Here is a 12,833-nt window from a genome sequence, read left to right as displayed (position 1 = left end):
GTGACACAGACAACAGAGTTACACATGGAATAAACAAGCCAATAACACAAGTCAATGACAGTAGAAAAAATTAAGTCTATAGAGTGTGTGCAAAAGGCACGAGGTAGGCAATAAATAGGCCATAGTAGAAGAATTACAATTTAGCAGCTTAACACTGGAGTGATAAATGAGCAGATGTGCAAAAGAGCAGAAAAGTAAATAACAGTATGGGGATGAGGTAGGTAGATTGGGTGTGCTACTTACAGATGGACTATATACGGCTGCAGTGATCGGTTAGCTGCTCAGATAGCTGATGTTTAAAGTTGGTGAGGGAAATATAAGCCTCCAGCTTCAGCGATTTTTGCAATTCGTTCCAGTCACTGGCAGCAGAGAACTGGAAGGAAAGGCGGCCAAATGGGGTGTTGGCTTTGGGGTTGATCTGTGAGATATACCTTCTGGAAGGTGTGCTACGTGTGGGTGTTGTTATCGTGACCAGTGAACTGAGATAAGGCGGAGCTTTACCTAGCATAGACTTATAGATGACCTGGAGCCAGTGGGTCTGGCGACGAATATGTAGCTAGGGCCAGCCGACTAGAGCATACAGGTCGCAGTGGTGGGTGGTATAAGGTGCTTTGGTAACAAAACGCATGGCCCTGTGATAGACTGCATCCAGTTTGCTGATTAGAGTATTGGAAGCTATTTTGTAGATGACATCGTCGAGGATCGGTAGGATAGTCAGTTTTACTAGTGTAACGGATGTGAAATGGCTAGCTAGTTAGCGGGTGCGCGCTAGTAGCGTTTCAATCAGTTACGTCACTTGCTCTGAAACCTAGATGTAGTGTTGCCCCTTGCTCTGCAAGGGCCGCGGCTTTTGTGGAGCGATTGGTAACGACGCTTCGTGGGAGACTGTTGTTGATGTGTGCAGAGGGTCCCCGGCGGCGCGGGGACGGTTTAAAGTTATACTGTTACACTAGGGTAAGTTTGGCGGCGTGAGTGAAGGAGGCTTTGTTGCGAAATGGAAAGCCGATTCTAGATTTGATTTTGGATTGGATTGAGATGTTTAATATGAGTCTAGAAGGAGAGTTTACAGTGTAGCCGGACACTTAGGTATTTGTAGTTGTCCACATATTCTAGGTCAGAACCGTCCAGGGAGGTGATGCTGGTCGGGCGGGCGGGTGCGGACAGCAAACGGTTGATAAGCATGCATTTGGTTTTTACTAGCATTTAAGAGCAGTTGGAGTCCACGGAAGGAGTGTTGTGTGGCATGGAAGCTCGTTTGGAGGTTAGTTAGCACACTGTCCAAGGAAGGGCCAGAAGTATACAGAATGGTGTCGTCTGCGTAGAGGTGGATCAGGGAATCACCCGCAGCAAGAGCGACATAATTGATATATACAGAGAAAAGAGTCGGCCCGAGAATTGAACCCTGTGGTACCCCCATAGAGACTGCCAGAGGTCTGGACAACAGGCCCTCTGATTTGACACACTGAACTCTGTCTGCAAAGTAGTTGGTGAACCAGGCGAGGCAGTCATTAGAGAAACCAAGGCTATTGAGTCTGCCGATAAGAATACGGTGATTGACAGAGTCGAAAGCCTTGGCCAGGTCGATGAAGACGGCTGCACAGTACTGTCTTATTGATGGCGGTTATGATATCGTTTAGTACCTTGAGCGTGGCTGAGGTGCACCCATGACCAGCTCGGAAACCGGATTGCACAGCGGAGAAGGTACGGTGGGATTTGAAATGGTCAGTGATCTGTTTATTAACTTGGCTTTCGAAGACTTTAGAGAGGCAGTACAGGATAGATATAGGTCTATAGCAGTTTGAGTCTAGAGTGTCACCCCCTTTGAAGAGGGGGGTGACCGCGGCACCTTTCCAATCTTTAGGGATCTCGGACGATACGAAAGAGGTTGAACAGGCTGGTAATAGGGGTTTCAACAATGGCGGTGGATAGTTTTAGAAAGAGAGGGTCCAGATTGCCCAGCTGATTTGTACGGGTCCAGGTTTTGCAGCTCTTTCAGAACATCTGCTATCTGGATTTGGGTGAAGAAGAAGCTGGGGAGGCTCAGGCGAGTAGCTGCGGTGGGGGCGGAGCTGTTGGCTGGGGTTGTAGTAGCCAGGAGGAAGGCATGGCCAGCCGTTACTGAAATGTTCGATTATCATGGATTTATCGGTGGTGACCGTGTTACCTAGCCTCAGTGCAGTGGGCAGCTGGGAGGAGGTGCTCTTGTTCTCTATGGACTTTACAGTGTCCCAAAACTGTTTGGAGTTAGAGCTACAGGATGCAAATTTCTGCTTGAAAATGCTAGCCTTTGCTTTCCTGACTGACTGCGTGTATTGGTTCCTGACTTCCCTGAACAGTTGCATATCTCCTGTGCATAACATATATGCACAGGAGTTGTAGCGATGAGACAAGATAGTAATTACTAACAATTGGATACCACGAAAAGGGGGGTAAAGAAAATAAAAATCTGGTCATCTAGAGCATTGGGGACAAAGAATAAAAAGGAGCACATTTCTGGGCGTGGTAGAATAGATTCAGGGCATAATGTGTAGACGGGTATACGTGTACAACAGCATTTTCTAGGTCCCGCCAATATCCAGCAACTTCGCACAGCCATTGAAGAGGTCACCAGATACTGTTTTTATGATCTACACCCCTATCTTAAATTAGGCCCTAATCTATGGAAAACAGATACCTTATGTCAATTGACTAACTCAGTAAAATCCATCACAAGTTGCGTTTATTTTGGTTCAGTGTATTTCCATGTGGCTAGAATTGCAGCTAATGCAATCTTATCTTTGAAGTTTCCTGAGCCAGGAATGACTGCAGCTAGTTGCGCGCTCATTGCATCATGTCAACTCGAATCCCTAGCAATCTGTATTGTTGCTTTTCTGTAATTGTGTTGTGTACAATAGTTTACAACTGGAAATATACATTTTAAGAGCCTGCCTTCTGCATAATGGTCATACATGGTATTCATGAAACTGCAGATTGCAAATTTAAGGAAAAAAATGTATGAATCAAATCATGGACAGTCCCTGCTTGCTTATCCTTGAGATTGTTGCCCGGTAAATGGGGTGTCATGCAGAGTAGACAATTCCCGAACACAGCTAATGGAACGTTAGTGAACTTTGAATAACTAAACAAAGTACAAGGCATGTTGTCACTACATGTAAGCAAGCTTCCAAAGATCAAACCTTTGTATCTTAGTTTCAAAGTGGGAAAGGAGTTTATTTCACCCTGTGAGTTGGGTGACTAAACCAATGGTTGAGTACATGTGTTGAATCACAAGAATATGCTATGAGTGACTGGTTTACAGTACGGTATCATGTGGATCTGCAATGTTTTGTATAATAATCCAATAAAATACATTTATAATTCATAACTGTTCAGAACTTTTATTTGTTGGACAATGAAGATTAAACCAATGTTATTGACATCCAATGCCTGGCTGTCACACGTCAGCCAACTAAAGGTGGGAATCAAATGTTGGGATAAAGGGGCCAAAAAAAAAAAAAACTCAAGCTATCAACTTAAGTCACCCTCAATAGAAAAGAGTTCAGATGGGAGAGACCGAAGTTACAAAAAAAAAAAAAAAAAGCTTTAAAAAAAAGGCTTCACCATGAAAAATGATGCTTAGCAGTAATGTACATCAGGGTCATGTATGCATACAAAAATCGGCCACGCCACATGATGCTTGTTCTGGTTCAAGTATATTCACCATCAACTTCATAATTACTTCTCATGATCTTTGATGCTCATCTTCCTGACATTTTGAAATAAAACATCCTTCAAAAAAATAAAACAAATGCAGAAAACCACATTTCATGTCCTACCAATACATATATACTGTATAAATACATACATAAATATATTTTACATACAACAGCCATAAATTTGAAAGGGGGAATATTGAGGGGGGGGGGGGGGGGGGTGGTAGTGTGTTTTAGCTCGGTGCTGTAAAATGGTATGTCCTTCGATGGTCTGATCAGTCAAGATAGGTGGGCACGCTGCAGTATATACACTCAGACACACAGCCCTGTCAGTTGCCCCAGTATGGGGAGCTGCCGTAGCTGGACTTGTTGACCTGGCTCTTCTGCTGGATGCTGCTAGACTGGCCTCGCTGGCTAGGACCGCCCTGCAAACGGAGGAGACGAGTACACCGTCACAAACTGGACATGACCATCACAAGTAAGGTACCACACTGATACACAACAAAGACGTAATGGGAATATAAACCAGAGGTGGGCTATGTGATGGCTTGTGTGAGTGCAGGCTTTTGTTCAAGCAGCAATATATCTGATTGACCTAAATCAGCCTTGATTGAAGACTTGACGGGTAGGTTATACTGCTTGGCTGGAAAAAAAGCCTGCAACCCCACCAGCACATGTAGGATTGTCCACCACCATCTAACCAGTGCCATTGTGTGGCATGTTAAAGCAAGTTTATACAATACCTTGTAGACTACAGGCGGATGAGTGTTTGAGAGGAGTGTGTGTTACCTGTCCGTCCTGAGCCAGGTGATGGTGCAGCATCTGGGAGTGGGGTTGCTGGTGGGCAGGCTGCAGGATGTGGAGGAAGGGGGCAGGAGCATAGCCCCCCGGGGCCCCTCCAGGACCCCCCAGAGCTGAGGGCAGGTTGAAGGGAGGGGGAGTCCCCGTATGGAAACCCTGCTTATCAAAGGACTGGAGAAAGACGGAAGGAGAGCAAAGTAGAGGTCAGCGATTAGGTTTCGCTGGTGGAAAACAAACATGGAGAAACAAATACCATCACTGTTAAGCTCTGGCAAGGACTAGAATTTCAATCCTAATTGACAAGAGATTATTGTGTGTTGGTGTATCTTATCCTAGGAAAATAAGCCCTGGTGGACTAATGGGTATGGTAATGAACTGAAAAAAATAAGAAATACAAACATGACTACATCAAAGATCTCACCTGGGTCTTGTTGTAAACACTGCCACTGATTTCTGGGATCCCGGTGTTGCCTGACGTTACAGAGATGCCGCCTAGCGTACAACAAAATACAAAATACTATAGTTGAAAACAAACATTCAAATCACAGAATTAGGGGGGCATCGGTGCCTTCGGAAAGTATTGAGACACCTTGACCTTTTCCACATTTTGTTAAGTTACAGCCTTCTTCTATTCTAAAATTGATTAAATACACTGCTCAAAAAAATAAAGGGAACACTTAAACAACACAATGTAACTCCAAGTCAATCACACTTCTGTGAAATCAAACTGTCCACTTAGGAAGCAACACTGATTGACAATACATTTCACATGCTGTTGTGCAAATGGAATAGACAAAAGGTGGAAATTATAGGCAATTAGCAAGACACCCCCCAAAACAGGAGTGATTCTGCAGGTGGTGACCACAGACCACTTCTCAGTTCCTATGCTTCCTGGCTGATGTTTTGGTCACTTTTGAATGCTGGCGGTGCTCTTACTCTAGTGGTAGCATGAGACAGAGTCTACAACCCACACAAGTGGCTCAGGTAGTGCAGTTCATCCAGGATGGCACATCAATGCGAACTGTGGCAAAAAGGTTTGCTGTGTCTGTCAGCGTAGTGTCCAGAGCATGCAGGCGCTACCAGGAGACAGGCCAGTACATCAGGAGACATGGAGGAGGCCGTAGGAGGGCAACAACCCAGCAGCAGGACCGGTACCTCCGCCTTAGTGCAAGGAGGTGCACTGCCAGCGCCCTGCAAAATGACCTCCAGCAGGCCACAAATGTGCATGTGTCTGCTAAAACGGTCATAAACAGACTCCATGAGGGTGGTATGAGGGCCCGACGTCCACAGGTGGGGGTTGTGCTTACAGCCCAACACCGTGCAGGACGTTTGGCATTTGCCAGAGAACACCAAGATTGGCAAATTCGCCACTGGCGCCCTGTGCTCTTCACAGATGAAAGCAGGTTCACACTGAGCACATGAGCACATGTGACAGACGTGACAGAGTCTGGAGACGCCGTGGAGAACGTTCTGCTGCCTGCAACATCCTCCAGCATGACCGGTTTGGCGATGGGTCAGTCATGGTGTGGGGTGGCATTTCTTTGTGGGGCCGCACAGCCCTCCATGGGCTCGCCAGAGGTAGCCTGACTGCCATTAGGTACCGAGATGAGATCCTCAGACCCCTTGTGAGACCATATGCTGACACATGCACATTTGTGGCCTGCTGGAGGTCATTTTGCAGGGCGCTGGCAGTGCACCTCCTTGCACTAAGGCGGAGGTACCGGTCCTGCTGCTGGGTTGTTGCCCTCCTACAGCCTCCTCCATGTCTCCTGATGTACTGGCCTGTCTCCTGGTAGGGCCTGCATGCCCTGGACACTACGCTGACAGACACAGCAAACCTTTTTGCCACAGTTCGCATTGATGTGCCATCCTGGATGAACTGCACTACCTGAGCCACTTGTGTGGGTTGTAGACTCCGTCTCATGCTACCACTAGAGTGAGAGCACCGCCAGCATTCAAAAGTGACCAAAACATCAGCCAGGAAGCATAGGAACTGAGAAGTGGTCTGTGGTCACCACCTGCAGAATCACTCCTGTTTTGGGCGGGTCTTGCTAATTGTCTATAATTTCCACCTTTTGTCTATTCCATTTGCACAGCAACATGTGAAATGTATTGTCAATCAGTGTTGCTTCCTAAGTGGACAGTTTGATTTCACAGAAGTGTGATTGACTTGGAGTTACATTGTGTTGTTTAAGTGTTCCCTTTATTTTTTTGAGCAGTGTAGTTTCCCCCCTCAATCTACACACAATAACCCATAATGACAAAGCAAAAACCGGTTTAGAAATGTTTGCTGATTTATAAAAAGTAAACAAACAACTGAAATACCACATTTACATAAGTATTCAGACCCTTTACTCAGTACTTTGTTGAAGCATCTTAAGCAGCGATTACCACCTCGAGTCTTCTTGGGTATGACGCTACAAGCTTGGCACACCTGTATTTGGGGAGATTCTCCCATTCTTCTCTGCAGATCCTCTCAAGCGCTGTCAGGTTGGATGGGAAGCATTGCTGCACAGCTATTTTCAGGTCTCTCCAAAGATATTCGATCGGGTTCAAGTCTGGGCTCTGGCTGGGCCACTCAAGGACATTCAGACTTGTCGCGAAGCCACTCTTGTGTTGTCTTGTCTGTGTGCTTAGGGTTGTTGTCCTGTTGGAAGGTGAAACTTCATCCCAGTCTGAGGTACTGAGCACTCTGGAGCAGGTTCATCAAGGATCTCTCAGTACTTTGCTCAATCTTGGTTTCATCAGACCAGATAATCTTGTTTCTTATGGTCTGAAAGTCTTTAGATGTCTTTTGGCAAACCCCAAGTGTGTGGTCATGTGCCTTTTACTGAGTGGTTTTCGTATGGCCACTCTACCATAAAAGGCCTGATTGGTGGAGTGCTGCAAAGATGGTTGTCATTCTGGAAGGTTCTCCCTCTCCACAGAGGAACTCTGGAGCCCTGTCAGAGTGACCATCAGGTTCTTGGTCATCTCCCTGACCAAGGCCCTTCTCCCCTGATTGCTCAGTTTGGCCGGGCGGCCAGCTCTAGGAAGAGTCTTGGTGGTTCCAAACTTCTTCCATCTAAGAATGATGGAGGCCACTGTGTTCTTGGGGACCAATGCTGCAGACATTTTTCGGTACTCTTCCCCAGATCTGTACCTCGAGTCAATCGTGTCTCGAAACTCTACAGACAATTCCTTCGACCTCATGGTTTGATTTACCACAACTATAATCAAGTTGTAGAAACATCTCAAGGATGATCAATGGAAACAGGATGCACCTGAGCTCAATTTCAAGTCTCATAGCAAAGGGTCTGAATACCCCCCTTATTGCTATTATAAACTGGTTACCAACTTAATTAGAACAGTAAAAAGTAATTTTTGTCATACCCATGGTATAGTCTGATATACCAAAGCTTTCAGCTATTCATAAATCATGCCAGGACAGCTTATGACAATATACTTTCAAAATAATGCATCAGATGTTATTGAAATGACAAGTTACTGACAATATTATCTATTTATTTAACCTTCATTTAACCAGGCAAGTTAGCTGAGAACCAGTTATAATTTTCAAAAATTAAAAAGACAGAAACATGGACAACTCAAGAGACAAATTAGTTCAAGCATGGTAACAATAGGGGGACAGATGGTAGGTAAGATGACAGTGAAGTGATGGGTGATGTACCTTTACCAGCACCTGTAGCAGCAGATTTGGCCTGGCTCTGGGATGAGTTGCTGTAGCCTTTGCTGTAGTCCACTCCTGCTTGGCCCTGGGTCAGGTCCTCATACCCTGAGGACACCACAACAACATACTGACATCAACTCTGTCCTTTCCTCAGAGGTCGACTAGATTGTTGGTGTTTGTGTGTGTCTCGCTCGCTCGCCATCTCACTGTAACCGACCTGAGCTGAAAGTGTGCTGGCCGTAGCCGCTGGGCTGCTGCTGGAAGGGGCTTGCTGAGGGGTTACCCAGACCCACACCGTGCTGTTTGGCTGGCCCTTGTCCCTGGGGCATGAACATGGTGTGGCCGTACTGGAAGGCAGCGCCGGGCATCCCAGGATAGTAGGGCAGGCCCGTGTAGCTGTAGCCCGGCGGGAGGAAGGCCTGCTGCTGCTGGCTGCTGTGGTGGCCCTGAGGCTGGGGCTGGCCTTGAGGCTGGGGGGGTTGAGGCTGGGCCTGGGTCTGGCCTTGTTGGGGCTGCTGTTGGGCTGACAAGCTGCTGGGGGGTGCAGGGGAGGTGGAGTCACCCCTGCCAAACTTTGTGACTTCACCTGCAGAAGGGGTGGGAGACATGGAGGTGTCTGCTAAGTGTCTGTGATTGTGCCGGATGCTATTTTCAAACTAATACTTTTTTTTTTTTTACAGGAACTTGTTTCTCTGGAACATTTCACTTGGCTGATTCCAATAAGTTGACCGACAAGTTTGAGAGTAGCGCTGCCAGAGTTGCTTACCTGAGTAGGGGTTATTGGCGAGGCTCCCATCTCTGCCAGAGAGTGCTGTGGGGCCAGGGAATGTGATTCCGTAATAATCCTGCAAAGAGGGCTTTACACAGAGAGAAAGGATCAGAAAGGACATCCTAATGCTTGTCCTGTCTTTTCACAAACACTCCCATTGATTAGTGAAGGGTAAAAGGTTGAGACTCACCATAGGCAGTCTGGACTGTAGCATGTGGAGGTCCTCATAGCCATAGATCTGCTGTGGAATACACAGGGCAAGTACAGTCAATTGGAGGAATCGTAAATCCAGATAACAAAAGACAGATGCTTTGAAAGTAGTTTATGCGACAGGTGAGACAGTTGCACACACGCACACTAGTGTTACTGAAACCAGGTTAAGTATCACAATATTCAAATCAAATGTTATTCGTCACATGCTTCGTAAACAACAGGTGTAGACTTAGTCAGTGGTGGAAAAATTGTGATACTTGAGTAAAAGTATAGATACCTTAAAGTTACTCATGTAAAAGTTAGTCACCCAGTAAATTACTACTTGAGTAAAAGTCAAAGTATTTGGTTCTAAATATACTTAAGTATCAAAAGTAAATCTAATTGCTAAAATACACTTAAGTATACCATTATTATTCTTTTTTTTTTATAAATATACTTGATTTTACATTTTAGGGATAGCCAGGGGCACATTCCAACATCATTTACAAATGATGCATTTGTGTTTAGTAAGTCGGCCAGATCAGAGGCAGTAGGGATGACCACGTGTTCTCTTGATACGTGTGGGAATTGGACCCTTTTCCAGTCCTGCTAAACATTCAAAATGTAACAAGTACTTTTGGGTATCAGGGACACTTATAATAAATACATAGACAAGTATAGAGTCAAAAGTACATTATTTTCTTTAGGAATGTAGTGAAATAAAAGTAAAAGTTGTCAAATATAAATAGTAAAGTACAGATACCCCAAAAAATTACTTAAGTAGTACTTTAAAGTATTTTTTACTTAAGTACATTACGCCACTGGACTTAGTGAAAAGCTTACGGGGCCTTCCTAACAATGCAGAGAAAGAAAATAGAGAAATAATAGTAGTACCGTAATAACATGTAGTAATAAATACACAATGAGTAACGATAACGGCTATATTTTTGTTATAAGTGTTCGGATTAGTGTTCCACTCCTTGAAAGTGGCAGCTCTAGCCTTTAGCTCAGTGCGGATGTTGCCCGTCATCCATGGCTTCTGGTTGGGATATGTACGTAGTCACTGTGAGGATGACATTGTCGATGCACTTATTAATGAAGCCAGTGACTGATGTGGTAAACTCCTCAATACCACCGGATGAGTCACAGAACATATTTTAGTCTGTACTAAGGCAACAGTCCTATATCTTAGCATCCACTTCATCGGACAACTTCTGTATTGAGCGCGTCACTAGAGTTTTTGCTTGCAGAAATTATGAGGATACAGTTGTGGTCAGATTTGCCAAATGAAGAGCTTTGTATGCATATCTGCGTGTGGAGTAAAGGTAATCTAGATTTGTCCTTTAGTTGACAGGTGACATGCTGGTAGAAATTAGGTAAAGCGTATTTTACTTTCCCTGTATTAAAATCACCGGCCACTAGGAGCAATGACTCTGGATGAGCATTTTCTTGTTTGCTTATGGCCCTATACAGCATGTTGAGTGCATTCTTAGTACTTGCTCATCGTCCTCACCGGGGTCTTGACCTGACTGCAGTTCGGCGTCGTAATCAACTTCAGTGGTCAAATGCTCACCTCCGATGGCCACTGCCACGCTGGAGAAGTGTGCTCTTCATGGATGAATCCTGGTTTCAACTGTACCGGGCAGATGGCAGACAGCGTGTAAGGCGTCGTGTGGGTGAGCGATTTGCCGATGTCAATGTTGTAAACAGAGTGCCCCAAGGTGGGGTTATGGTATGGGCAGGCATAAACTACGAACAAACACAATTGCATTTTATCGATGGCAATTTGAATGCACAGAGATAAATGTGTGGAGATCCTGAGGCCCATTGTCATGCCATTCATCCACCGTCATCACCTCAGGTTTCAGCATGATAATGCACAGCCCCATGTCGCAAGGATCTGTACACAATTCCTGGAAGCTGAAAATGTCCCAGTTCTTCCATGGCATGCATACTCACCAGACATGTCACCCATTGAGCATGTTTGGGATGCTCTGGATCTACATGTATCAGTGTTCCAGTTCCCGCCAATATCCAGAAACCTCACACAGCCATTGAAGAGGAGTGGGACAACAATCCACAACCAACTCTATGCTAAGGAGATGTGTAGCGCTGCATGAGGCAAATTTTGCTCTCACCAGATACTGACTGGTTTTCTGATCCACCCCACTACCTTTTTTATTTATTTAAAAAGGTATTGTATCTGTAACCAACAGATGAATATCTGTATTCTCAGTCATGTGAAATCCATAGATTAGGGCCTAATGAATTTATTTCAAATTGACAGATTCCCTGATATGAACTGCAACTCAGTCAAATCTATGAAATTGTTGCATATTGCATTTATATTTTTGTTCAGTGTATATTCAATTTCTTTCAGTAAAACACTTTTTTAAACAACAATATTTAAAATGTTCCTTCGGCAAAATCATATGAGACCATTTTAATCTAAACTATTTTAAAATGTAATTGGATACATATTAGGGCTGACCGCAATTATTCAACTTGTCGATTGTTTGTTCGATAGGCTGTTGATCGACTAATATTTTTTTTAGTCGAGCAGTAGCAAATATACAGTGCATTCGTAAAGTATTCAAATGCCTTGACTTTTACCACATTGATGAGGGAAAAATGCAGGCTTAGAAATGTTTGCAAATGTATTAAAAATAAAACACTGAAATATCACATTTATATAAGCATTCAGACCCTTTACTCAGTACTTTGTTGAAGCACCTTTGGCGATTACAGGGTATGACACTACAAGCTTGGTACATCTGTATTTGGGGAGTTTCTCCCATTCTTCTCTAAAAATCATCGCAAGCTGTCAGGTTGGATGGGGAGAGTTGCTGCACAGCTATTTTCAGGTCTCTCCAGAAATGTTTGCTCGGGTCCTAGTCCGTGCTCTGGCTGGGCAACTCATGGACATTCAGAGACCACTCCTACATTGTCTTGGCTGTGTGCTTAGCGTCGTTGTCTTGTTGGAAGGTGAAACTTCGTCCCAGTCTCAGGTACTGAACACTCTAGAGCAGGTTTTCATCAAGGATCTCTCTGTACATTGCGCCATTGATCTTTCTCTCGATCCTGACGAGTCGCCCAGTCCCTGCCGCTGAAAAACATCCCCACAGCATGTTGCTGCCACCACCATGCTTCACCGTAGAGATGGTGCCAGGTTTCCTCCAAATGCGACGCTTGGCATTCAGGCCAAAGAGATCATTTTTGGTTTCATCAGACCAGAGAATCTTGTTTCTGAAACTCCAAGCGGGCTGGCATGTGCATTTTACTGAGGAGTGGCTTCAGTCTGGCCACTCTACCATAAAGGTCTGATTTGTGAGTGCTGCAGAGATGGTTGTCATTCTGGAAGGTTCTCCCATCTCCACAAAGGAACTCTGGAGCCCTGTCAGAGTGACCATCGGGTTCTTGGTCACCTCCCTGACCAAGGCTCTTCTCCCCCGATTGCTCAGTTTGGCCAGATCTAGGAAGAGTCTTGGTGGTTCCCAACTTCTTCCAGTTAAGAATGATGGAGGCCACTGTGTTCTTGGGGACCTTCAAATGGCACCCTTCCCCAGTGCCTCAACACAATCCTGTCTCGGAGCTCTACGGACATTTTTTTTTGCTCTGACACACACTATCAACTGTGGGACCTTATAAAGAAAGGTGTGTGCCTTTCCAAATCATGTCCAAGCAATTTAATTTACCACGGGTGGACTCC

At 45.0% G+C, this 12,833-nt stretch overlaps 1 protein-coding gene across 5 annotated transcripts in view; it reads right to left on the bottom strand.

Annotated features, from left to right (window-relative positions):
• Positions 1 to 3,361: 3,361 nt before the first annotated feature.
• The window catches only part of LOC129815220 (ubiquitin-associated protein 2-like), a 32,737-nt gene continuing 23,265 nt past the window's right edge, over positions 3,362 to 12,833 (bottom strand). For 4 of the 5 annotated variants that reach the window (XM_055868804.1, XM_055868801.1, XM_055868803.1 and 1 more), the window contains exons 21-27: positions 9,123 to 9,173; positions 8,930 to 9,020; positions 8,381 to 8,749; positions 8,164 to 8,268; positions 4,915 to 4,985; positions 4,482 to 4,664; positions 3,362 to 4,117 (exon numbers count right to left, since the gene is read on the bottom strand). In XM_055868804.1, coding sequence (XP_055724779.1) covers positions 4,022 to 4,117; positions 4,482 to 4,664; positions 4,915 to 4,985; positions 8,164 to 8,268; positions 8,381 to 8,749; positions 8,930 to 9,020; positions 9,123 to 9,173 — 966 coding nt within the window. In that variant the 3' untranslated portion in view covers positions 3,362 to 4,021. The remainder of the gene's footprint in view (positions 4,118 to 4,481; positions 4,665 to 4,914; positions 4,986 to 8,163; positions 8,269 to 8,380; positions 8,750 to 8,929; positions 9,021 to 9,122; positions 9,174 to 12,833) is intronic. The other variant, XM_055868802.1, reaches the window with a different exon arrangement.

Source organism: Salvelinus fontinalis, chromosome 18, assembly GCF_029448725.1.
Source record: "Salvelinus fontinalis isolate EN_2023a chromosome 18, ASM2944872v1, whole genome shotgun sequence".
Lineage (NCBI taxonomy): Eukaryota > Metazoa > Chordata > Actinopteri > Salmoniformes > Salmonidae > Salvelinus > Salvelinus fontinalis.
Note: the sequence above shows the minus strand (reverse complement) of the source record. Positions and strands in the feature narration are given on the sequence as shown.